We start from the raw sequence: 27,274 nt of genomic DNA, 5'->3' as shown, positions 1-27,274 counted from the left end.
CATTCTTTTTGCCTCATGAGATTCTTGCCAAAACTAAACATTTGAAACACATCTGCATCCTTGATATGGGAGGCTTAAGATGCAGTCCCCTTCAGTCTTTGTGAGCAATGCCAAGAGCTTTTCCCCTGCTCTTCGATTGCTTCAGGAACTGGACGCACCACGGCTCTTCCCGCAGAACACTCGATACCGAACTGTGCCTGCAAAGCCTTCCGGACACAGATCGCCAGGGACGCTTTCGAGCTTTCCCTCGGGTAACTCGCAGAGGCTCCGTGCCAGCGCCCCGCAGCCTTGACCGTGTGACAGTGACCTGCCACCTTCACAGCCCCTGCTCCACCCCAATGTGAGGAGCACAACTGTTTTAACTGTGGGTACACAGCCCAACTGGAAAGCCTAACGCAGGTGAGCTGACTGCCAGAGGGATGCTTGAGAGAGACCATTTCTTTGCTCTTCGCAACGACCACCGCGCTCCGACGCCCGGGAGCTGCCACCTTGCCTCGGTTCCCAAGAGGACAAGAGAGACATGGCGGCCCACCCTGGCCCCTCACGGTCCGAGCCCCGCGCCCACCGCAGGGGCGGCCCGAGGGCGGCCCCGGCGCGGCCCCGCTCCCCGCCCCGCCCCGGCCCGCCCCCCGCGCGGCACGCCGGGCCAGCATGGCCGCCTCCCGCCCCGCCGGGCGCCGGCCGCGGCGCTGAGGGAGCGGGGACCCGCCCGCCGCGGGCCGCCCGCCATGGAGGGCAGCTCCAGCTGCGAGAGCCTCGGCGCCGGGCGGGCGGCGGCGCGGCCGCCCAGCGGTGACTCGCTGTCCAGGTACCGCCCGCCGCAGAGCCATCGCCCCCGCCCGCGGGCTCGGCCGCCGGGAGCGCCGCGGGGCGTGGGGGCAGAGGGAGGGAGCGGGGAGGGGCCGCCAGGGAAAGGGAGACCGAGGGGATGGGGCTGGTGCTGCTCGCTCCCTCCGGGGGCAGCAGGTTCCTGCGTTTCCCCGGGGCCGGGTCTCTCCCCCAGGGGTGTCCCTGCGCCGGGGCTGCTGCGGAGCAGGAGATGCTACCTCCACCAAGCTCTCGGTAAATCCCTGCACAGCCGAAGCAGTGCCCGTGCCCTTGGTGCCTGCGGCGGAGGGATTGGGAGATGGGCAGCACGGGTAAGCGTGGCTGGAAGGGCAGGAGCAGCACCCGCTTGGGAGCCGCCTTTCACCACGCTGCCATGGCCATGCCAGGCCTTGTCCTCTTCAGGAGCAAATTTCCTGTGGCCTGTGGTTTTGCCATCATGGTTTTTTCTGAGAGCTTGACTTTGCTGTCTGAATGGCTTGTAACGCCATATGAGTAATGTTCAAGGTCCTTAAGCCACAGAAGCTGAAAGGAGACTTTTGTGTTCTTCCCACGGTCCATGAGCTGCCAGTGAAATTTGAATTTTGTGATTGAAAGCACATCCTGCTTGGGCCTTGTGTTTAATGGAGAAGGTTGCGGTAGGGTAGCAAGGGCAGGCACTGAGAGACTGATAGGGCTGGTGGTGTATGAAGCCTCGTGTTGTGGCAGAGCCCAGGAGCAGGATATCCTGATGGCTGCTGAAAGCTGTCCTGTCCCGTTTTGTCTGCCCTTGCCATGCCCAGTTTGTAGGATCACAGGATAACTCAGGCTGAAGAGATCTCAGCATCCCTGAGTCCAACCACCTGCTCATACCAGAGACAGCTTTAAGATCAGATCAGGCTACTTCTGGCTTTTACCCAGTTTGGTATTGAAAACCTCCAAAGATGAAGTGCACACAGCCTCTCTGGACAGCCCATCAGCATCTCCTGTGTATCTTCCACTGGCACTGGGGGCACTGGGGCTGCTTTTTTGGTCCCCAAAAGCAGTAATTCCTCATGGGCAGGGTACTCCAGCTCCGCTATCCCAGTGGTGCTTCCCTGTATTCTCCCTAGTGACTTTCCTGCACTGTGGGGCCAGTACCTGGATGCAATATTCCAGAAATGCTTTACTGAAAGCTGAGTAGAGGGGGATCCTTCCCTGGATCTCCTGGCTCTGCCTCTTGGGTTCTCAGAGCCCAGGATGCTGGTGGCCACTTTGTTGCCAGCATCTCAAAACTCCCGTGCTTGGCTGTTACCCAGCTGCTCCTCAGACAGGCAGTGCCCAGTTTGCACTCGGGTTTCTTCATTCTTGAGTCCTTCGTGACTCCTGACCCTCATTTCACCCTTCTTCGTCAAATTCTTCTCTTCCCTGCTCTCTGCACTGGTTTCCTTGTGCAGTTCTACCAGTGCCCTGCCAGATGCCTGCAGGCTTCTTTCCCCATACTTAACTGACCCAATATATTTATTCTTCTTTTTATCTCCGCATCAGCTCAGGCAGCTTGGACCCATCTGGAGGTCATTCACTGTAAGAGGCCTATGGACACTAAAGAGAGCTTAACTGAGAAGAGCCAGTGGCTACAAGGAAGCTCCTGTTGAGCCTCTCGGCAGCATGCCCTGCACAAATGGAACCGTGGGGAAATTGAGATGATAAATCTGTTTCTGTTGAGCATGCACAAAGCTGTGTCCTACAAGCCCTGGAAAGGCCCAGACTCTAACAGATTTCTTGGGATGTGAAGAAAGCTTATCCCAAGGCTTTCAGAATCTCAGGTCTCTGCTTGAACATCTAGCACCCATAGAAGAAAGCTGGCCAGTTGGGGGGGTTTAATGTATTCCAAACAAAATACAGGTATTTGAAACAGATTGATGTTTTTCATCTGTAATTATTAATAAAAATACCCTCATCTTGAGTTGGTGTATGCTGTGAAACTTTTTAGTTGAAATGCTTCAAGGTTAGGGCAAAATTACAAGAAAATAAAACTAGGGTCTTGTAATGAGAGATGCCTGGTGGCATTCAGAATGTTTATTATCAGTTTCCCTTGCCAATCTACTGATGCATATGCACAAATAAATAATTGTCTATGAATTGGACAGTAGATTGATTATCATCAGGTTTTTTTTTATTAAAGCTGTATTGCAATTTTATTTTATACATCAGACTAACTCTCTGAAGCTAATTGGACTATTTGTATGCATTGAAATATACTTGTTTTAATCTCTGTGATTGTGATCTAACAGCTAGACCAGCTTCAAATTGTAACCTATGACACATTTTCACCAAATGATTTTGTTTAAAAAGAAGAAGTTAGCTTTGGGGGTGATGTGAGGAGCACAATGAATCATGAGGATGCTGTCATCAGTTTTGATAATCCATTTTATTTGAAAGGAACAAAAACCAAAAAATGACTCAAAGGTCACTCATCCCAGAATCACCATTACCTAGCCATGTGAAGCCTTACTGAGTTGTAGTTACTGAATTGTTTTATGCAAGATTTAGAAGACTTGGAAAGGTGCTAATATGAAATACATACAGCAGTGCATTCTTGGAGTCTCTCAGCTCCTGGTTAGAAGTGTTATTATTTCTAGAGGTACTTAAGATCTAGCTCCTCAAGTAGACATGCTTGATAGAGTTTACTTATACATAAGGCTGCTCACATTTGAATAAGTGTCTTGAAGAACATTATAGCTTGGTCTTTTGATAAAGCACTTCAGATATGGCAGTAAGGGCATTTTAACAGAGAAAGTTGCTTTGATATTTTAGTATACCCTAGTAATGTGCAATACCTGTGGTCCTTGAGGAAAGATGTGGGAATAATTAAATGTTACCTACTTTCTGTCCCAACTAGAAAAACATTTGAAAAACCCCTAATGAGACTTCCAGTGTAGTTGTTTGTACAGGGTAAAAAATCGCCATCTCTCTGTGAAAACACCGAGTTAGTTTCAGATGAGCAGATCACAGCGAATTAACTCAGCTGCCCCCATAGTTGTGCTGAAGCAGCTGTTCTGCTTTTCAAGGCTCAGCCGTCTCACCCAGTGCTGGCTTTGTGTGGCACAGCACCGGGTTCTGCCGCTCTCTGTGGTTTCCAAAGGTCAGTACTTAGGATGGATATTCCACTTCCATCCTGTCATCCTGGAAGACACATGACCATGAGCCAGCTATTCATGAAGAGCTGTGGTGGTATTTGACTAGCAGCTTGCAAGAAGTGTTTGTGTGTCTGCAGTGTCTGTCCAGGAACAACCCGTGAGACAGGAGGAGTGAGGTAAAACACTGATTCGAACATTTGATGAGCTACAGTATTGGTTATATCCAGAAGAGCAAGGTTTGCTCGGGGTTATGGACTGCTTTTATAGCTCTAGAATGGCTTGAGGATCCTAGGTGAGTGAGTGATAAACACAGTTCAGCTGTGCCGGTTATTCAGACTTCTTCCAAGACCATTCTTAAAATGAATTTGTGGGTGGGTTTATTGTATTGTTGTTTTTGCAGGTTTGAGGTTGCATATGCACCCTCTGACCTCTGGAATTCAAAGGAACAGCCTACAAAATTCCACCATAAGCTTTTCCTCTTGTGAAAGGAAAGCCAGACAGAGTTGTGTACGACTTTAGCAGAACACATGACTTTAGGGAAAACAGTGGTGGCAAACTTCATATATTTACTTTGCATGAGAAGTGATTAGGCATTTTGTTCATGCAGTCTGTGTGGTTATGTTCTGTAGTTTCTGAATGAGCGTACATCTCTCTGTGTTCCTCAGGAAGAGCATATCACAGTTCAGTCTGAGCAATGGTCCAGCAAGATATCTAAGAGGCTTTCTGTTAGGTCTGCCGAAGATAAATTTGTATTGCCTGTGCAAAAGTGTGGAGGTGATTGTACTGTAAAAGAGCTGCTATAGGAGATGTCAGTGATATTTCAACATCAGTATAAAATGAGAGAAAGATAAGGCAGTGGGTAGATGTTTCCTACCAGCATGACTGTAGCAATGCTTGATGTTACCGCTTTCTTGGTTGCTTTTTATCACCTTTGTTCTGGTGTTTATCATCCCCAGAGGTCTGCAGACATGATGGATCCTATGCGCTGCACTTTTACTGAAGCATATGAGAGCAATCATGCTCCTTGTCTGTATGTTTGCAGGGATAACTCTGAAAACATAAACTTGGTGTAAATCAGTGCAGCAAGGTCTGTTGAACCAGTAACTCCATGAGGTATGAACTCCCCTCTTGTCTCAAATAAGGCCCTGTCAATACCTGGTCTGATTTAGGTCTATGTTGAAGGAATTCTTTCCCCATGGGTGAGAGTGATACTGGAAAGAGTTCATTCTGAGAGCTGTTGGCTGAGGAGGACTTGAGCTGTAGCACCACATTGCTACCAGATGTATGAGCTTTGCTGATTGAGTTGTTTTGTGATGAGTCATTGAAGTTAGAGTTTGAAAGGGAAGATTTTTGCCAGTTTTGGTGTTCGGTGAAATGCGAGTAGCTTTCATTTTCCTCATGGGCTTTGAGAGCATTTCTTGCATTTGATTTCTTGTAAGTGCAAAGCAAGATTTCTCAAGAGTTGTTACCATTAAAGACAAGTACATTGCTGGCTGAGTGTTGATAATGAACTGGTTTTGCACCTCAGGAACTTGACACTATGCCTACAACCAATTAGCAGCTCCAGATGGGCTCATTATCATTGATTTTAATAAATGAGTGATAATTTCTAACACTTACTTGCAACTGAAGTCCATTCTGAGACAGGGATGTTTTTTCTGGTGTACTGTGTATTGTGAAGATAAATAGCAGTTGTGCCTGCATATAGATTTGCAAAATGAGGAGAATCTTTTTCATAGGATTTGGGGCAGAAAATAGTGAAAATAACTTTAGTGGAAAAGACTTTGGAGCGTTTAATTTATAGCAGTGAAGAGAAACCATTACCTCTAAAGAATTCACAAATTATTTTTACTAGAGGTCTTTGTCATGCACATTTCTGCTCCTGCATTCTGTAGAAACCATTTCTACTTGTCTCACAGTGCGAGACCTTCAGCTTAAAAGTTTTCCTCTGTCAGGCACGTGCACATCTCTTGGTCCCAGTTCTGACCGTTCAGTAAAATGCTTTTTACTGATGACAGAAATATTCGGGTTTAAGCATATTTTCCATTTGAGAAAATAAGATACGATTGACACTCACCTGTTCATTGTACTGTAATTAAGGTTACACTGATGTTTAAAAGCCTCACAGGAATTTGCAGTCTTGTAGTTCTAGCTGCTGTACAGATGGTGATGCTTTCTGTGTTGACGAGATGGGGACCAGCTATTCAACTGTGCCTAAGCCAGGACTATATTTTTAATAATGCCTGGTGGGTAATTTTACTAAGCTCTTGGAAGTGCAGTTGAGTACTGGGACTCCTTGCAGGGAGATTGGGCACAGAGTGAGAAAGTCTAAGGATGAGATGAGAAACTGCAGTGGAGACATGAGGCAAGATCTGACAACTGGCGAGGAGTGCAGCTAGGCTCAGAACACGACTCTCTTGGGTCCCATCAAGCACTGCCTTCTCCAAGGAGAGATGGTAATGCTATGTTGACTAGCAGTCTGTTTGCTAGACAGTGCTGAGTTGTACACGTAGTTCCTTAACTACAGGCTATTTACAGCATGGGCGCAATTGCAGAACCTGAATTTTAAGATTGTGGATGACCTGACAGTGTCAAATCACACAATTCCTATCTGTTGCATGACTGTACTCCTGGTAGGTTAACACCTGTCTCGAACATATTTTGTTACTTATTTCTGATGATTTATCATCTGCCTTCCTTTTCTAATTCTTTTACACCTCATGCGTACAGGCAAGAACTGCATTTGGAAAGGTCATAACACCTCTTTAATGGCTCAGCAGATCGATTGTCCACATCTTCTTTTTCATTACTCTTTTCCTGATGACCTGCTTTACTGTTATTGGGTTTTCAGTGCCGAGGGTATCAGCAGCATAAAAAGAGACCTGATCCATACACCAAAGGGCTTTTGTTGACTCAGGAGTTGGACTCAGTGATCCTTGTGGGCCCCTTCCAGTTCAGGATATTCTGTGTTACCAGAAAGCTTAGTCAAGGAAAACAAACAACAGGCCCTCATTAGAAATTAAGGAAAATGTCCAGAGGTCACCTTGATGTATGGGTGTTATGTACAAGTGTAGTTGTAATACAGCACATGGAAAAGTCTTTTTATTTGTCCATGGGAAGCCCATTCCACCACGAGAGAAGAGTGTGACAGGAAGGGGATGAAGTGCTTGGTTTGTAGAGATGTCTGGGATAACCCAGGGAAGTGAGAATACAGGAGAGACACTGCCACAGTAATTACCCCATTTTCATTCTAAATTGAAATAACGTCTGGCTTTTTTATTGCCCCAGTAACTGTGAGCTAATTGAAGAAAAAATCAGTGGAAGACAACAAAAAAATCAGTGGAACTTTTCAAGTATTTGCTTTTCCCTTTCCTACCATCTGTAGTTACTTTTGCCAGAGAATGTTCTCACTCAGTAATTTTCCAGTGATTGCAAGGTAGCTTTTTTTTTTTTTCTCTCTTGCCTCTCTGCTACGTGAATTCTTTGTCTGTGCTTTCTTTCTTTCTCTTTGCTACGTGAATTCTTTGTCTTTGCTGATATATTTGATGAAGAGAAAGTGTTAGCAGTTTTTAAGTCCATAACCCCTTCAAGGTTATTTTCTAGTAATTTTGTTAGTAGTCTTCTGGCCATGGGTCCAGAATCATTAATGCTGGGTCACCCAATGATACAAATTTGATCTGGGTCAGGTGTGGGTGTGTGATCATATTTCTGCTGAACTATTTGGAAAAACAGAAGTTTATGTGGTTTTTTGCCTTTTTTTTTTTTCTTTGTTCTGGGAAGACTGGCAACACCTGTTTAGAATAAAAAAACATTTTTATCTGGATTTATTTACTGTGATGTGGAGACTGCATGTCCAGACAAAGTGTTACACTCAAAACCTTGTTCACAGCCAAAAAGGCAGCATGTTTTTATATAGCAAAGAATTTATTCTTAGCGTAACTGAATTTTTTGAATTTTAATCATCATTAGTCCAGATGCAATTCTTACAGGAAAAACAAAGAATAATAATGCAATTCAAGCTGTGGTACCTTTAGTTCTTGGTTTCTCTCCTTCTTCATGCTGTTATGTTCACTCCTCTTCTGCTCCTCTGGGTTCCAATGTCGCTGATTTATTCTGGTAGTAGCGAATGTTAGAGCAAATTGTCAGCATCTGGAGTCCTTTCCTGGGAGAAGTATGAGTTTCATCATCATCTTCCCTCCTTCCCTCCTTCCCCACCTGGGGTCATTTTAGTACATTTGGTGAAACTTTACACCCATCTCTTTTCTTCATTGGTCTGCAGTTCCACATTGCATCTGAGTTTTTGCTACATATAGTTGCTTTTATGGGTATCAGATACTGTTTCTTTGTTATGTTTGAAGCCAGTTTTGTCCAGCCCCAGGTCTGCATTTCTTTGGTTGACGATTGCTGAGTTGTTTATGGCCATGGTCTCAGGTACCAAGCCTGTGTCCTGTTTCTCATCCTGTGCCTCTACTCTTCCATGCCACATCCTGTGTCTCCACTTCTCCAGTCCTCTGCTGTGGAACCAGGCAGTTGTATTTCTCTCTACAGAGTTACTACATTAGTGGTAAATATTCTGTGTAGAATAGCTGCTTTTTACTGCTGTCTGTGCAAAACTGTGGTTGTACCACACACAAACAAAAATATATCAGAGGGGATATACATACCTGACCAGTTACAGAAATTGTAGTCACATCCAAACCAGTTAAACCAAATCTACAAGCAGGCCTAGAAAAGTCAAGGCACAGCAAAAGTGACATGTCCTGAGGCCTTGAAAATTCACTACAAAGCTTATGGCCTATGAAGAACAGTGACAGTACTGAATGACAGAGCTAAAGGTTAACCCAAATATTTTTTTCTGTACAAAATATAACTGCTGGAGTGAATATACTGTGATCATTGCTTGCTGTTTTGTGATCAAAGTTTTACCCCACTATGAAATGAACTGGTATATGAATTACTGACCCTCATTCGTACCTTCTGCCTTTAGTGAAAATAAAGCATTCGTGCTGGTTGTATTGCTGTTTTAATAAATCCTATTGTTGGCTTCAGTTGATGTCACTGCTCAGTGGTCTTCTTGAAGAGAAAGATTGCACACATTGGTAGTGGGATTACCTTCCTGAGCAGATTCAGCTAAATCTGCCCAGGAAAGGGCTGGAGGCTGGGAATGGGTTTGGTGCAGTTGTGAGATTGAAGGGCCTGTCTGCCTGCTGTGGAGATGTCATGGGTTGGCACTGGCCAGATGTTAATGCACCCATGAATATATGTTTTTTCTCTAACAACTACTGTGGGATGTGATCAGGAACAGAGCAGAGCAGGCTTAAATCTTGAAAACAAAAAAACCCACTAAAACTTTATTACATTACATAAGAACAGAGACAGAAAAACTCTTAAACACACACAGAGACAGAAATAAAAACTTCTCAGAACATTTCTTCTCTTCTCCCAGTTTCTACCCCCCACACATTACTCTTCACAGACCAAACCTTTGGGTTTTAAATCAAACAATCACCACTCAAAAAAACCCCCAATCTTCAATTCAGCAAGGGAGAGAGGAGTCTCTCTCACCCCACAGACTGTTCCTCAGAAAACACGGGTCCACCCCTTATGTGTTCCCATGTCACCCCTGGCACCGCCCGGAGCAGTCTGCCAGGGTGACACTCTCTTTTTCCTATGTCCAGCGCTCTCACCGCTGTCCATAGTTTAAAGCTGCATACAGGGCTCTTTTAAGGATACTTGCATGCCGAGCTCTCCCCTTTTTACCTAGGGGCCGAGGTTCTGAGAGCAGGGCTCCCCTGAGGGCAGAGGGCACCACCTCACCCTCCCCCTCTCTTCTCTGCTCCTCCACTCTTCAAGTGCCAGTCACTGTAGCAAAAGCAAGGGCAGCTGTATCTACCCAAAATGCAGTTTATGTTCAAAAGAGACTTAAGTTCAGTCCATGGCTGACATTATGCAAGAAAAGTCTAGCTCAGAAAGCTACTCCTCTCATTCTTTGCCCATCAGGTTCCTTCTAATCGTGCTTTATCATCTCGGTCCCAGGCCGCTTCCCTCTCTCCTCTGAAACCACCAGTCATGAGAATCAATGTCTAAGAAAAGTTTCTTTCTGCCAAGCAAGGGTTAACAGTTTCTATCTCCCAGCAGGGTGCAGGCTCAGGCACTCCCAGGCTCGGCAACCCCCATGTGGCTGGGCACCTTCTCCCCGAGTTTGGGGGGGAGGGGGGTGAGCACACACAGAAGGCACTTCCACAGTTTTCCACCCCTCCATCCTGGACGGGGCAGCTCAGTTCCAGTCCTGTCCCTTCTCTTCTCCCCCCCCCCTTGGGGCTCCGGCTTACCTGAGCCCGACCACGTGTTTCCCCTCCCCCACCCGGCCTCGTGGCTGGGCAGGGGAAGGAGGCCTGAGACATCTGTCCGCTTAAACCAGAATCCAAAAGAGACTGAACCCCCCTGGAGTCCTGCTTTTAACTCTTGTGTCCTCAGAGGCGTGTCCAAACCTCTGAGTGACCAATCCAGGTGCCAGCAGAAAAGCTGATCACTGATTGGCTTGCCTACATCCCCCTGGAAAAATTCACCTCCCCCCGCAGATGATGAAGGTCATTGGGCAGGTCACTGGGACCTGTAGTACCAGAAATGAACTGCTTAAGGATGACTGTAAAAATCAGTTGATTTAACTAGCAGATGGATGGATACTTTTAACAAATCAAAATTGATCAGCATCTCACTTGTAAGTAGAACCTCTCCGAAAAAAATATTTAAAATGTGTGATCTTCTGCTCATATTTTACCCAAGCTGACTTTTGGAGTAGACTGTTCTTGAAAATTCAGGCTGTGTCTTCCAGTCTTAGAATTGATATCTCACTCCCACACTGAAAATGAGCCTCCACACCTTATGAGGGAGCACTTCCCAAGTCTTCTTCCTCAGAGGTGAAGCAACATGCTAGCAGAGTAGTCTTTAAACACTGGCGTGTGAGAAGGAGGATGTGGGGGAACTATTGGTGGATGTGTTCAGGATTTGTGCCAGCAGAGCAGTCTTGGGCCTTCAGTATTCCCACCTGTTTGGGTACACCTTCTACTGATCGCTGCTGTCTAGAGCACCACAGAAAAACAGAGTTCACCTTTTTTTGTTGAAACATACTCTAATTCTGGATTCCACATTCTGATTCCACTTCCTGCTTCCACCTTACATACAGAAAAATACAGGCATCCTGCATGAGATTTTTCTCATCTGATTCAATTGATACAGTGTTCTGGTAGTCCCTGGGTTGGTGTGTTTTCTTTTATTTCTTTTATTTTATTTTTATTTTTTTAGACAATGAGGAAGAATGAGTCATCTCAGTTTCTCCACAGTGACTCTAAGTAGAGCCTGCAGTGAGTAACTCAGATGTGACCACCTACACAGAACTCCCTCCCCATCATTGTGGTAAGGGCAAAGAGAGCATTGAATTTGGGTTGTTCTCGACTCCAAAAAAGGAAGGAGCTATTTCTTAACTCACAGCATTCCTCTTTTTTGCATGTTAACTAAATATATTTATAACTGAGAAGAGAGCAGAGATTTGTAGTCTGGTTTCCTAAGCCCCATTTCTCCATGTGTGTGTATGTATCTGTCTGGTTTGTCCACTAATAATTTTTCTAACATTTGGACAGTTTTAGCCATATTTGACAGAGGAGTGAAAATAGTAACTTGTGACAAGTTTTGCATTTAAGCAAAAATGGAGATAGAAAGGGAGGGCACAGTAGTTCTTCCATTACAGAAAAAAATTTGTTTGATTTTCAACACAAGGGAATACCTAGATGAGAAGGATGTCATGAATATGCGCAGATTGTTTTGGACAAGGCTTCTCTCAAGTTGGAGAAATACATTATATTCTCTCATTTTTGCATTTCCTTCTTTCCTTTGCATTCTCTGGCGTCTGCAAAAGACCACTTTCAGCTAAACACACAACAAATGCAAACTACTCTGCCACAAGACACTGATCTTCAGGAAACCAGGGTAGGATCTGGTTCAGATTGCTATGGCTCCATGGGAAGTAGGTATCTAAAACCTCTCTACCCTCAGCAGAATCAATGCACTCCACAAGTAATTCAGCAGAGCAAAGATAAGGGGCCACTCCAGGAAGGCTGAATAGTTATGTGAACTCCGCTGCCTGGGTTTCCCTTGGCTAAGTAGAAGCAAGGACACCCGTGTTATCCACCAGCCAGAGGCAAACCGTTCTGACCTCGTTGATCCCACTCCCTTTTGAGTTACTTGGTTTTTCACATGCACTGATTTCTGCTTGAGGAAGCAGAAGTGGCAGGAGGAAGTGGCTGTGGGTGATCTTAGATTAGCCCTCATTTCAGATGAATGAGAACTGATGAACACAAAATCTTCAGATGAGCCTGTGTAGTTTGTATTCCTCGTTTCACTGCAAGGCAGAAGAATTTGAAAGACCTTTATTTTCAACATGTACCCTAGAAGTTCTTCCTCATGTTGAGATGGAACTTCTTGTATTTTAGTTTATGGCTATTGCTCCTCATCCTGTTGCTCAGCACTACCAAAATGAGTCTGGCACCATCCTCTCGGCTCCCACCTTGGAGATACTGATGAGATCCCTTTGCAGTGTTCACTTTTCACACAAGTGCTCTTGTGTTTCTGGAAACATCTTGTGTTGTCTTAGGTGAAATCTCTGGAAATAAAGCCCCTAAATTATTGAATATTTGTCTGACTTGAGCCTTGAGATTTTCCTAGGGGCCAATTTCACACGGGGGCTTGAACTGTCAACAGAACAAAGGTGTTCCCAGTCTTTTTTTCTGAGCTGAATGTGGCAGAGCACATGGCTGCGTAGTGTCTGTGAAAGCTTAGCAAGGTGTTACAGTTTTGCTAGGTGATACAAGACTCTCCACATTGGCTATATTTATACATCCTTTCCTCCTTCTTTTGATTTTTCCCAGGATGGAACAAGTAACGTCATTGATTAGTAAATCGCTGGTATTTGTTAATTCCTGTGGGTGTTAAGTGTGTTGGGGTGAGGGGGTTGTGTGCTATGTGTTTTAAAGAAAATCAGAAAGTTTAACAATATGTGTTATGTTCTAACAAAGGTGTTTCTTAAATAGAGACATAGGAAGGAAGCTAAAGAAAACTGAGACAGCACATGAACGGTGAGAAGTACACGTATATTTGGTTAATCTAAACACAACGTGTTCTCAGTACATAGTACATAGAAATTGAGGCACTGCCAGAATACAAATTGTAAAAGAGAAGTTATGTCTGTCTTTTTATTCAGTTCTTTTTTCTGTCCTAAGGTAAGTACTTATTAATACAATTCTTTTCCTTTCCTTGATCAAGTTTTTAGATTTTTCATAAAAAATAAAAATTGACAAGCAAGTGAAAGATTTGATGTTCTATGTTTCCATTTTTTTTTTTTCCAGTTCTCCTTGCTCTCCGGTTCTGGACGAATTTTTTTAACTTGATATGGGAATGTCTGAATTTGCATCAAAATCCTCATAGTTTTTTATTTGTATGTCTTTCTCTGGCTTGGTAGGCTTTTGAAGGAAGGATGTCAAGGTTTATAAGATACATAAAAATATCAACTGCAAGGGTGATTTTAAATTGTATGTAGGATTTCCCTCATGGCTTTTGTCTTTATTCAAAGTACTTGTGAAGACAGTTAGATGTTGCCAGCTCTCTTTCTCCTGTGGGATGCAGTGGGAAATCCAAGTTTGCTCAGGTGTAGGACATAGCAGCACCACCCAGGTATCTTAGTTCCCTGCCACAGGACACCCTAAACCCTGAAATCAGCATTTTCCACACGCAGGGCTAGGAGACAGTGGGTGTCCTTGTAGCACCAGGAGACCCTTGAAGTTAGATTTGTGAGTTCCCATTTTGCCAGAGCTGTCATGCAGCATGGAGATTCCCTTGTCTGGGGTGGCTGCCTGGGCTGTCAGGGGGAGAAAGCTGCAGGTCAGGACTTGTGCTGGTTCATCACAGCCCAGGAGATCTCTTGCCAGACATCTTGTCAGTCAGCAGTCTCCCTGATGGCATTCTGTCTGTCCCTGTGCAGCACTGCTTCAGCCATCTGAAGCCTGAGGTGCTGGAATGTCTGCACCTCAGCCATATTTTTTTGACCCAGAAATAGTTTTCTCAGGGCAGGCAAGATCTTCTTCACTTTTAGTTTAGTCCTGCTCTCTGTAGCATCTGATATTTGAAAACAAAGGCTCTAGCTTCATCTGAACAATACCAGAGATGCCAAAAAGCATAGCAATAACCCAGGGTGTAGGAAGGCACAGACAAGAGCAGGTGGGAGCACTGTTCTAGCCGACAACTTGTTTATGTTTGCAGTAAACAGGGTTGTGTTTTGAACCTCTCTTCATCTTATAATCTTGATATATCTTCCATAAAGGGCCTGTCCTGGTGATTGGAAACCCCTGAGTTTTGGAGCACAGACCCAGATGTGTGCAGCATCTCTAGGAGATCTGTCAAACTTTTCTCCCAAGGCCTAGGGCAGAGGCAGATGGACAGGGCTGCCTTTCCATTGTGTGCCACCTGGGGAAGGTGGGATGCCTGCCTTGCCTGCCACTCCCTGCCCAAACTCCTAATGGTGCAAGCAAAAGTGCTCGTGCTGGGGTGGATCTTGCAATCCAAACATTTCCATTAGGAACTGGAATCAGACCAAAATACTGGATTATCAGCCTGTTTTCAGAAGGTAGGAACTAACTTTGCATTCTGTGGTATGGGCTGAAATTAAATTGGTGGAGCAGAGTCAAAATGTCAGTTCCCTGCAGAAGTCTAAAAACTTCTTGAATTTTTTTTTCTTCTTTTCTCTCGTAGCTGAGCATCATCCCATACCAGCTGGGAGCTTGTTAGAAACTGAACTTCACTTTTGTTCCTCTCTTGAATACAGATCATTTTGTAGTTATCTTTCTTGTGCTGATCAGAGAATATTGGTTCAGGGGTCTCATAGCTCCTGTTCTTCCTGGTTTTTACCTTCTGGATTGTTGACTCATGAGAGCATGATACTGTGGGCTCCTTGCTGTTATTAATTACATGATGCCTATTGGTTTATCTTTGGGCGTTGGTCTTTATTCTTGGAATCTTGCAAATATTTTAAACAATCAGCCTGTTGTCTAGCAAGTGCTCTACACACACTGTAGGCCTTTTGTGAATTTCAGTTTAAAAAAATAATAAAAGAATGACTAATGGAGCACGAATGGTGCTTGTGACACTGTAGTCCATTGTGTAACTACTGAGAGCAAAATTTGCATTCCTAGAAAAGCTTGTTCACAGTCAAAATATAGGACATTCTCTTTATGGCTCATGGGAAAAGATGTACTGTATATTCAGCTCAGGATGCTGCTTGGAAGGATTAACTTTTAAAAAATGTCATTTTCCTGCCTTGGAGCATTGAAGTCAGACTGAGACCCGACTTTGCTTGGCAACAGAAGTGACTTTTTCATTCAGGCAAGTGGCATGGGGGGGCTACTTTAGGTCTGTCACATACATGCACCATGATTTGTTTGCTAAACTGGCTTCTCTTTTAGGTGATGGTAAACTTTGACGTTGATGGTGCTTTTGAATAGCAAGAGTACATTATTATATAATATAAATGTCTGCCTTCTCTGAATTCCAGAGGCAGCCTGGCAGTCTATGCTTTTCTTTCCTTCAAAAGCATATTTGTTTATGGTTTTTAGTTCTCCCCCTCTAAGGTTGTCACAGGTCAAGTAGAGGTTCAACTGGGATCTTTAAATGTTTCGAAAAATTGTGAGTTCCAGTCAATTCACCTGAAACTTATAGCTGTCTGTCCTGCATGTGCCTCAAAAGATGGTACTGGGTGCTCAGAGGGGTCAGGCTGCATCTTGTATATGCTATAGGTAGTTTCCTGTGGCATTTGTTGCCTAGGTGGAATTAGTCTGTTTTGACTTTCTATTTTGCTATAAAGAATTAAGATCCAGTCACTGCTCACTGGAGATACCACTGCTTTGTCTGTCAGTGAAATCTCTTTGACAAAGACTTGCCTGTTATAATGGGCACACTTAGTGCCAATCACTGTGGGATTCCTGTCCTGGGAGGGGCAATATTGAAATGCTAAAACTTAATTTCCAGCAGCAGAGCCTGTTCTGACTCCATGGCAGAGTGGAGACCAGCACAGAGTGCCCAGCTCCTCCTGCAAGGCCCTGGTTCTGTCAAGATGCCAACTGAGCTTTCGAGTGCTTGCCTGGAGAGGGATTGTATGAGGCCCTTCTGAGGACCCTTAGAAGTTTGTGTGTATGCACAGATAAGGACTGTGGGGCCACTTAGCCTTAGCACAGATCCACAGAGAGCTGCTGCAAATGGGAGAGTCTGATGTGGGCAACAGCTGCGTGTCCCAGGCCAGTTCAGCCAGCACTGACTAAGACAGAGCCATATTCATGGGGAACAAGCGCCAGTTTGTCTCCCTCTGCTTTGATGTGACCCAGGAGGTTTTTCAGTATTACCTTTTTCTTCTCTTGAGGAAACAGGAGTGTTGGAAGTATTGTGGAGGGAGTGCTGTCAGTCTGAATTTGGGACGTGAGTGGGGAGCGCTCACTATCTCTGCAGCATTATGTTTGTTAAAGAATGCCCAAGTGCTTCTATCCATGGCCCTGCTTTAAATTCAAATCAATTGGACCCATCTCTCTTGGCATCTGAAGCTTCCAAATTAAATTGTATTTTCCACTCATCATCATTCATTTGCAGTTTTCACCTTGATTAATTTTTAGGAATGTACATAATGAGAAACTTTTAAAAAAACAGCAAGAGAGGAAATGGAAATTTGCCCTCTACAGTGTTTTTCTCATTTGTGACCTCTGTGTCTGAAACTGTATTGCTCAGTGGTGCATTTTGTCACGTGTTTGCTGTGTCAGTTCAGTGACTATTGAAACAAAATATTCTGTTTGATACAGAAGAAATGGTGTGAGCAGCTCATGCCAATTAGTGTCTGAGTAATTGGCACATCTTTGTGAGAAATGAAGCAGCTGCTTGTTGTGCTGACAGGGAAAGAATACTTATAAAGAAGGTGCTGGAAAGGTGGCTTTATCATCACTGTCTACTGATTTTGGTTGTGTTATTTATAGGAGTGAGCCAGGTTTGTATTTTAAGACACTGGTACAAAAAATAGGTGTCCTCAAGCCCTGAGCATGTACTGCAACTCAAAGTGGGTTTATTTTCCAGTGGTGTGTTTCCCTTCTGTTCCATGACAAGACAAGAGTATCTTTTTAATTTTTCAGTCTGAACAAGTGTCAGAGAACAATAGAATGGTTTGGGTTGAAAGGGACCTTAAAGATCATCTAGTTACAACCCCCCTACCATGGGCAGAGACATCTTCCACTAGACCAGGTTGCTCAGAACCCCATCCAGCCTGGCCTTGCAGACTTCCAGGAACGCAACATCCACAACCTCTCTGGGCAACCTGTGCCAGTGTCTCACGTGTGCCAGTGTCTTCTTCTGAACAATGTCAGAGATGCCAAAAAGCATGGCAATAACCATGTGTGTAGGAAGGCACAGACAAGACCAGGTGGGAGCACTCATCATACCCAGTCCCTTTGTGCATAGGATCTACTTGTCTTAGGGAAGGTGTATATAATTTATGTTCTTGCTTATCAGAAGTATAGTGACTATGTGTGTAGTCTGTTTTTGCTGAATGTGAATGTTGTTTTGAAGTGTGAACAAGGCACACTTCTAAGAGCTTACTCAGAAAACACCATTCTCAGTCATTACAGGCTGAGATGGTTTAGCCAGATCACAGCTCATATTCATTTTGTGACTACTGTCTGAGATTTTGCCAGAAGTTGTTGTTTGGTTTTAAGTGATACATGAAATTGGTTTTTGTGACTTTTTTTCTTGAGTCCCACGACCTAAGAGAAGAGGTTGTATGGAGTGGTCATCCTTAGGCCTGATGTTCACAGAAGGCTTTTCATTGAGATTTAGTAGGAGTTTTTCTTTCCTCTGGAGTATGGAGAGAGCAAAGTAAAATGTCCTGGGTTTGAAGTATGAAGGATGTTATATCAAGTTCCTGACAACAGGTGTAAGAACACGGGTAGGAGAGCTCAGTCCTGCAGAAATGGTGCGTTTGTCTGCATCAGGTTAAAGCTTCAGGGCTTCGTGGTTTGATTCTGGCAGTTTCTTTGCATCTTTGTGCTTATCTTCTACCTGACTTGAGTTCACTGTCATCATGCTTAGATCCTCACAAGGTTAAATCACCCTCTTCAGAAGCTTGTACTTGTGCTTTCTACTTCCAGGGAATACTGTTGCTTCTCTGTGCTAGGACAAAAAGAACTTCATAGTCAAACTCTTAGTGTAACAGTTGCCAAAACAATGGCAACTATGAGTTTTGTTTCTTTTCCTGGGCTTTCTTATACATCACGTTTTTTACGCTGCAGGGAGATTGCCTTGAGTCATTAATGGCAAATGACATTTAATGATACTTTTTGAAGTGGCTTAAGACTTTATCACCAGTTTCACCCAAAATATTTCCCCTGCATGTCCACAGTTTAACAGGTCAAGTTTGTGCATCACAGACACTTCTGTTTGGAGCTTCTTTCCGTCTTTGTTGACGGTTTAAGCTCAGCATGCGGGCATACCTTCAATTCTGTTACGGGTGCAGCAATGCCTTTCATTTGCCTGAGCAGGAACCACCGGAGGGCATCTGTCGGAGCCTGAATTATGTTTGAAAACCATCTGGTGTATTGTGGGATAGTCCTAATAATAATAATGAACACTTTATCAGGAGTTGAGTCACTGTACTTGGTTTCCAGTGCAATACTCTTATTAGTTGTATGTATGTATTCCATATAGCCAAAGGGTTACTACTGCATGCAGACATTGTGTAAGACCATTGTGCCGACAGCTCGCATTTGGACTCATTTATCATTCAAAATCTGGCTATAAAGAAGAACATTTAAATAATAAAAATAATTACCAAGATGAAAGACAAAGGTCAGTGTTAGTTACATCCTAGACCCATTTACTGCTTCTGCGTGTGGGAGGAGCAAGGAGAGGAGTAAATAGGGATGGCAGTCACAGGAGTAAGCTGCTTTCCCTGAAGGTGCTTTTGACCTGTTGAAGGGGTCTCTTTTAACACAGACATCCATCAACAAGGACAATGAAGAGCTGCCTGGGTCTGAAGCATGTGGAAGAGGAAAGCTGCAGGAGGTCCTTGGTCTTCCGTGGTTCCTCACAGGAGCTCTCTTATTTTCCTGTAGGCAGAGCTCTAAGTATTTTGTGAATCTGAGTATACGTTGTTTCCCAGAACCTTAATGAGGTTCAGAGACAATATCATAATTCTGCATGTTTAATTACTATTGCAGCTAGCAGCGACTGGCACAGCTCTTGTGATTTTTAACCCTGGCTGAGATCTGTCCAAACCTACCTGTGTTCTCGGATGTTTGTCAGGTCCCCCCCAGCCCTGCCCTTACATGTTCCTGCAGTGCCCTGGCCATCCCTCAGGTCTGCTCTGTGTTGCCTTGCTGGAGAAATGCAGCTCTTGGGGGTTTGTGCCTGTGAGAACGGAATGTCCTCAGTGGGGTCCTCGGCACATTAAACTGATGCCAGACATACCCGTCAGGCTGCCAAAGTACCGCACGAGACGGCTTTAACTTTACATTGGCAAAAGCTGGGATAATGTGCAGAAGCTGTGACAGAAGCACGAGTAAATGATTTGCCTGAGATGATGCAGAAGGGCTGGTGGCAAAGCCTGGAGGGAGCTCTGGTGTCCTCGCTCGGAGTTTGCGTGCCAGTCCTGGGATGCTCTCCTGCTCTCCCCCACCCAAAGGCATATGAAACTGTGGTTTGGGGATCTTTGCTGTTGTGTTGGCAGCAAAGGGGAGCTAAGATTGATTAAACCACTGAAACTAATAAACTTCTCATGTGCATGCGAGGACATCAGATTAATTAGTTTGCTAAGCAGTGGAGCTGGAGCTGTGCAGCTGCCTGGCAATGATAAGAGGAGGGAACCACAAACCAGGGCCTTTCTGCTGTCTGCTCCTTCCTTCCATCTCAGCTCCCTGGAAATGGCAGATGAGGAGAACAGAGATAGCGAGCCAAACATATGCAACCTATGCATCCTGTGCTCAGCTGCATAATCCGGGGATATTGTTTGCTGTGTCTGCAGGCTTTGCTTCCCACAAGCTCCCACTGCTGTCACTGGAGGGAGGCTTCACTGGTGGTTTCTGCAGGAGCACAGGGACATTGGTGTGGGGAGCTTTTGAAAATTCACTTCTAAAATGCAAATGCTTTCGTTCTTTAACAGCCACTTGAAGCCCAGCCTGATCAACAAACACGAAACACTTTCACAGCTCAGACATGCTGTGGATTATGGTTCTCCTACCCTCTCCTTTTTCCTTTTCTTTTTCCCCTGCATAATGCTGTTTACCCCTTAGTTTGGCAAAGTGAAATTAATTAACAGTTTCATAAAAATCTTTGGTCTAAAATGATTAGATAATCACGCTTGTGTATTAAGCAATCACTGGGCATATACCCGGGCATACAAGTTGTGTCAGCAGAAAAACTGGTGACATTTTGATCCTTTTGTTAGCACTCTCCCTCCCTGGGAACTGTTCAGAGCAGGTTAGACAGACAGCTCTTGGGAGCTGTTTGGGTCTAGCTTGTCCTAACTTTGAGGCAGAGAGACTAGCACGCCACACTAAATCCGTCCAGTCTTTCCAGCTTCCTTTTCTGTCTCTAAAGGGCGTTAAATTTTTGATGCAAATGCTAGTAGGGTACTGTGATTTTGCAGTGGTTGCTTGGTTGAGTAAGCTGTCCTGCATGGGGTACAGGGTCGGCTGCTGGTGTGCCCTGCCTTAGGTACTTAGACCTGTGCTAAGGGATTTGTAAACACAGCAGAGCTGCTGACCTTTGAGATGCATTTAAATACAAAAAGTGTGGGTCTTGAAAGGGGAGGGAGCTAGAAGGCATGGCTTCTGGAGACTTAACCTGAGCCTCTGGCTCCCCTGGCTGGAGCTGGTATGGGAGAAGGCACAGTGGGGACTCGGGGACAGGAGTCAGGCTTGTCACCCAACCATAAAGGCATCTGCTGTATCTGCTTGTTCTTCACTGACAACTTTAAGTACCTTTGAGTACCTTAAAGTACACTGTAAGTGCCATCTCCTTACAGGAGATTTGCTCTACAGTAAATAGGTGCTGCTCTGTGGAATGATTAAATTGTTTCTTTTTTTTTTAACATGCTTTTAAAAATCAAGTTAATTAAACGGGTGCAAACGCGAGGGTGAACACTTGGAAAATGAAGACTGACCGTGCAGAAACCAGGCTGAAAGAAGTTTCAAGGGAACACATAAGGGGTCTGAGCTCGTTTAAGTAAAGTAATGTAAAAATGTGGTTTAGTGCTAAGCCTAATTTAGCATGCCTGCAGGCTGCTGTGCGCAAAGTGTTCTCAGCCTTCCTCATCATCTCCAGATACAGATTCTTTCCCTGTGTGCTGCGTCTGATGATTTATATAGCCATGTAATGAATCCAATCAGCCTTGTTACCCAACAGAAGACTCTCTTCATGTTTATTAATAGTTTACTGCCCCGTCAGATCAGCAGATTGAACTGTGCATCCCCTGATGCCCATCCAGCACAATGGAGATGGCAGCCGTGTGCAGTCTGGGTTGAGAGGAGGGGGGAATGTGAGGAGCCCGTCAGCAGCAGCAGACACTTTATGTCAATTTTGTTGTAATGTGGAACTAAACACAAATACAGTGCTTATATGAGGCCTTTTCACTCACAAGAATGGGAGGTTTTGTAAATTCAGTTCTTGCTGTTTTAGTGTAAGATAATTTTCCGCCTGAGCAGAGACTGTAGGGTTGCTGTGGCATGAGTTGTATGCAGAAGTGCCACTGGCCATCCGGAATTATGTGAGTTTACCTGGCAATACTGCAGGAGTTGAGCAGGTTGGAAAGCTGAGTGATTAGCTGTTGAACCTTGTACAACAACTGCATTCAGTGGAATTGTGCCAATCGATTGGCACACCAGTGTCATTTCTTTAAAATAACTTTCTACTGTTCCTAAAGATTTCGTTTTGAAGTTTTTACTTCATAGGATGAAAGAGGTGCCAGTGCTCTTTAATTCTTGAACAGACAGGACTAACTCCCAGCAAGAGCCCAATTTTTCTGTGGTCCTTTTTGTTTTTAACACTCCCTGTGCAATACTTTGCCAAACTCCAAAGAATAGAAATAAAAATGGAACATTCTGGCCTTTTGGTGCCGTTTATCAGCAGCAAAGCAATTTTCAGACAATAACCAAATCTCCAGGCCCTTTGGAAGCTCAGATACAGCTATTTCTAGGTTGTCACATGTTTAATTAATATAAGTAGTAACAGTAATACTCCTGCTGGTATTCTGCTTCGGCCAAGGCTAGGCTTCCAAGTCTGATAGCTGGTCCTTAGAAGTGTCTTTACATCCAGCTAAACCCTTTCCGGGGTTGATAAGAGTGTGGGAATTAATTGGCACAGGTAGCTTTTATTGCTTACTCCCAGAGACTTCAGGGAGTAACACATAGGATCTTTCTTTATAGTCATCTGGGGCTTAAAAGCCTTAGTATCAAATGCTAATTTTAAGCAGCTAGAGTTCTAGGAAAGGTTGCAGCATAAAAATGCTGCAAAATATAAGCTTATTTTGATTGTTTACAGCTATATTAGGAAAACTGTATAGAAAAGGAAAATTTTTGTTTTGCTTTGTTATTTAGCGAATCACATTATATCACCAGAGACGTATGCTGGGAGAGTCTTTTTATTTCTGCTGAGCTTTGTATGCACATATCCTTGAAGAGGAAAAGTGTGTGATGAAAAGAGTTTTAATTCTGAATTTCTTCCACCACTGTACAGCTGCGGTTGGAGCTGTGCTGGCGTGTGTTCAGGAGTCTGTCTGTTTTTGTCCCCTTGCAGCGCACTAATATCTCCCATCTGAAGAGCTGAAATGGAGGCCCTTAGTTTCTGTAATTTAGGATTTGATCCAGTGCTGAGGAAGCCTCCCCGTCCAACCATCCAGGAGCCAGTCTGACAGTCGCTCTCTCACTACCTGGGCTGGGACCAAAGCCCCTTTGCAGCTGCACACCCCACACTCACAGACAGACCAGGCTTCTGTGCCGTCTCGACCACAGGTTTCCATAGCAGAGTCTTGACAGCCCAACTCTTCAAATAATTTAATCATTGTACAATAACTAATTAGCAAAATAGCAGCTTGAGCTGGTGTCTTCAAGGAGGAGCCCCAAACAAAGGAAACCCTGGGCTTTGATACCCTGACAGTCTAAATGCAGGAAGGTCTGGGGGTCATTGGCTCCTGCTGTGTCTCTGGGTGTCTGGTCACCTGGCCGGGCCACAGGTCCCCAGGCCCTTGGCTGTGCAAAAGGTTGGCAATTCTGGCCTCTTGGCTCAGGCTCTCACCACACACAGCTCAAGCTGCAGCTCCACTGCAGCTGCTCACCCAGCTTCAGGCTCTGAGCGTGTTCCTCAGCACAGGCTGTTGGTTGTGTTAGTGTTGGCTCGCTCTGAGCTGGGTTTCAGTAATGAGTTGTGTATGCTTTGGTAATCCTTGGTAATGGCAAGTAGACCAGGTTCTCTTAAAGCACTGCAGAGGGCTGAATAACTGAGAGTGGAAAGGGTAGGAATAGTGGCTGGACTTACCAGCTTTTGAACTTCCTTAAGCGGAGTTTTGATACACTCTGGTGTTTTTCTTTATAGCGCTTCCACGTCGCAGTCGGACCATTCCACTCACACCAAATCTGCTTCTGCTTTGTCGTCTGACTCCATCTCCACCTCAGCAGACAACTTCTCTCCAGATTTAAGGGTATGTATGTTTTGCCTTAAAAAAGAAAAAAATCCAGAAGTGTTACCTCCTCCAAAGAACCTCTTGCTTCTGTGAGTTGGCTGTGGTAAAATAATGTCAGCTTTCAGTAATGCCAAAATATATTTAGCCAAATTACTGAAAGGACCTGAAGTCAAACAGGTGAAATTAAAGTTTAATCTCTACTGTGGGATGTCCTTCTTTGTAAAGTTGTTTAATCTTGAAAAAGCTGACTCTGCAATCCTCACTTGGAGATGAATTTTCAAAGCTGTTCCATTTTGTTTCAGGTGCTTTAAGTAAGTGAGATCCTCAACCTATCAGCTGTATATACTTTTTCTTCCTGTTATGTGAGTGTGTATATATATATATATATATATATATATACACATACACACACAAAGTGTTTTGTCTTGAGAGCTTCTGCTTGTTTGTAAACACTGAGTCCTTGGAAATACCTTCCTTCAGAGAAAGATTGCAATCTCCAAGCTGATAAAAATAATCTTCTGTCACTTTGAATTGCTCTGACATAAAAAAGGTCCAAACAGGGCTCTTTCAAGTCTGCTATTAGATTAGTTAATTATAAATTCAGAGTTCTAGTTCGTTGTCAGGAGTTTTGAAAGCTATCTCTATGTTCCTCTTATGAAACCAAGGGGTTTGTTGCTATATCTTAGCTTTAAAATAAAAAGTCCCTGAGTATGAAACTGTTGGTACTGGTACATTCTAGTAACAACTTGAGTATAACCCAGCTGTGGTTGAGAATCTTTGTAAAATGTAAACACAGTAAAATTCCATAAAAATCTCTTGAGTACAAAGCTAATTCCTTTGACAACCGTAATGATTTTTCATCCCATGAGTGTTGTCTCAGTCATCCATAATTAGTAACAGAGAGTCCACCTGTTTGTAAGTGACAAGAATATGAATGTTTCTTTCTAAAGGCAGCTTATTAGCCAATTTTAAGCTAACATTTGGAAATTAATCAGAAGTTTATGTGCATTGTGATAGTTTGCACCTTTTGCCTATGGGTATGAGAGGTTGTCTTCTGAACACGCCTGGGTATGGAAATTGTAATATGTCTGAAATTTTTCCCCTGTGAAGTCAGGGTGTTCAGTCACTCTAACATATAGAAAACATCATTTTTAGGCTGAGGCTAAGTGGCTTATTGGTATGAACAAGATTGCAAATTCTGCTACAGCTCTAACTGTATAATATTATATACATAATATTATATAAAAAAATAAACTTACTTTCTTATTTAATTTTTTACTGAGGTTTGTGTATGTGGAATTCCTTTTTCAGTTTTGATGTGCAACTCGTCTTCTCACAGTTTTTGTGACATTTGAGGACTGCTTTTAGAAGTAGATTACAAACCAATATTTCCTGTTTAGAGCTGAAGTTGTCTTTCCCTTCCGGTGGTTAAGGTGGCTCAACATGTTTTCTTTGCAATCCTGATTGTGTCTTGTGACTCTTTCCTCCCTTTTGTCACCTTATCTGTGTGAACCGTAAGCTGTCTGGGTAGGGATTCCAGCTCTCCTCAGCTTGTCTGGTTTCCCATTCAACAGGGCCTCTGTACTCACTAGCAATCAAAAACAGTGTCCGCAGAGGAATGTTCACTTAGCTGCATGAGAGATTTTTTTCAAGCAGAAGATGCCTATGTGTTCCTGGAGGCCATTAGGAGCCCATAATTTCATGCTGTGCCACAGTTCCTGTAATATGCAGGAGTGATTTCTTCACAGCCTGCCTGCTTTTTCTATTTCTAAGCAATCTAAAGTTCTGCCTTGGCTGGAACACATGCTGCTCCTCTTTTTGTTTTAGGGCAGTGTTTCAGGAGAGATGGTGAAGCAGAAGATTACTTACTTATTTACAATTATGCCACTGCAGGCTAAGTGTGAGCCCCTGCTTCTGCTGGCAGAACGCTTCTTGCTCTTCACCTGCATCAAGTCTGTGTGAACACAGTTTGGCACATGTCTCCTGTGCTTCACCTGAAGCTGGCTCTTGCAGAGGTGGTGTGAGTGGCTGCAGTGCAGCTGTGTGGGGGTGTAAAGCTGGGTCATTCCCTTACACTTGAGGGGCTGCTTGTCCGTGGTAGGCAGACCTGGAGAAAATGCATTCCCATGCTCCTAGAGTATGGGGAGAAAAGGGCAGTTTCCACTGCTATGGGTTGACTTAATTCTCCTAGAGGAACTCATGCATTCATCATTTCACTCCTCACTCCTGGGAGTGTCTTATGCTGGAGAGCTGTTCTTGGGGGTCACACGTTCTCTACCTGTGTACAGCCTCTTGTGTTGGTATTGCCAGTGCAACTGCAGACCCACCATCTGTCCTCAAATTATCACTGTCAGTGCTGGTGTGTTAGTGTCGGCTCCCTGAGCTTCCTCTTGCTGCCTGGTGCCAGCTCCCAGAGGGAGTAGCGATTATGAGTGGTGGGCAGCTAATGCTGATTTCTTTCAGGTCTTAAATCAAAGACAACGGATGTTCTTTCCCAAGGCTTGTAATTCTTTGTCTGGTTTTCTTCAAATTGACATCTCTATCTTGTGAGAGTTCCACGAGTTTTGAAAGTCAATTATATGAGAGATTTTTAAGGTCATGATTGTTTTTGCTATTTTCTTTGAACTTTCTGAGATGTGGCCTTGCCTTGGATGTCGCAAATGGGGCAGTGTCATTTACTGATGCTGTGGCACGAGCATGTTCTCTGCTCTAGCTCTTTCCTTGCAAGCCTGAGCACCTTGTGCAGCTTTCATGGGCACAAGACAGCATGAACCCCCAAGTGTTACCAGGTACTGAGATTTGAGCTGAGCATCTCATTACTGTGGGACAAAAAGAGGTCCCACGCTGTTCCTGAAAGAATGTAAGAGAACAAGCCCTGAAGAGGCAACTGATGCATTTTGTGGTAACTCTGTGGTATGGGTGGCAAGTGCCTGGGCTATGCAATGTTCTCACAGGAAGGTGTTGCATCAGTTAGCTTTAAGAGGCTGAAAATAAGCTTCTCAAGATTTTGAAGTGGATATGCCAGTTATGGGATTATGATCTTGTTGTGTGTTTAAATTTTTGCTGCTAGAGTGAATTGCTATGTGGATTCATCATCACTCCTACCTCTATTTGGTCTCTGCCTCTGCGTGTGCATCGGCTCAAATTTAGGAATTAAATTTCTGTGACGATGGAAAAACACTTTGTGATAGCTACAATTAGCACTCTCTTTTTCTGTGGGGAATTTTTAGAAGAATAGTAGGCGTCCATTGGGAGGAGGGAACCAGGGGAAGGACCCACTTAATTTCTTGCAGTCTGTGCCTGCAGTTTTCTTTTGGAGTGCAATTAACACTCTGTGTGTGTGTGTGCACATGTGGGTAATGAGGTAAATGAGAGAACCACTGGGGATTCCTACTGAATGCATGTGCAGTATTTTTCCTAAATCTTTCTCCAAAGTATTTAATAACAACCTTTATGAAGGTTTGGGTTTGTTTTTTTTTAATGTATATTGAGCATGTTAGTATCTGGAACTGAGATTAAATTGCCTTTCCAGTAGAAAGTTTACAGAATTTTCACTTCATAAACTAACTCTAGATAACTTTTGGCTGCTTCAGTTAGTTTC

At 44.1% G+C, this 27,274-nt stretch overlaps 1 protein-coding gene across 2 annotated transcripts in view; it reads left to right on the top strand.

The window, feature by feature from the left end:
• Nucleotides 1-611: 611 nt before the first annotated feature.
• Nucleotides 612-27,274, top strand: part of MTMR2 (myotubularin related protein 2) — a 64,048-nt gene continuing 37,385 nt past the window's right edge. Inside the window, exons 1-3 of one of the 2 annotated variants that reach the window (XM_063394521.1) lie at nt 680-808; nt 11,229-11,339; nt 23,586-23,691. Coding sequence is in view for 1 of the 2 variants with exons in the window: in XM_063394519.1 (XP_063250589.1) it covers nt 729-808; nt 23,586-23,691 (186 nt within the window). In the remaining variant the exon portion in view is untranslated. Of the gene's footprint in view, nt 809-11,228; nt 11,340-23,585; nt 23,692-27,274 lie in introns of both variants that reach the window. The other variant, XM_063394519.1, reaches the window with a different exon arrangement.

Source organism: Prinia subflava, chromosome 3, assembly GCF_021018805.1.
Source record: "Prinia subflava isolate CZ2003 ecotype Zambia chromosome 3, Cam_Psub_1.2, whole genome shotgun sequence".
NCBI classification, from domain to species: Eukaryota; Metazoa; Chordata; class Aves; order Passeriformes; family Cisticolidae; genus Prinia; species Prinia subflava.
Note: the sequence above shows the minus strand (reverse complement) of the source record. Positions and strands in the feature narration are given on the sequence as shown.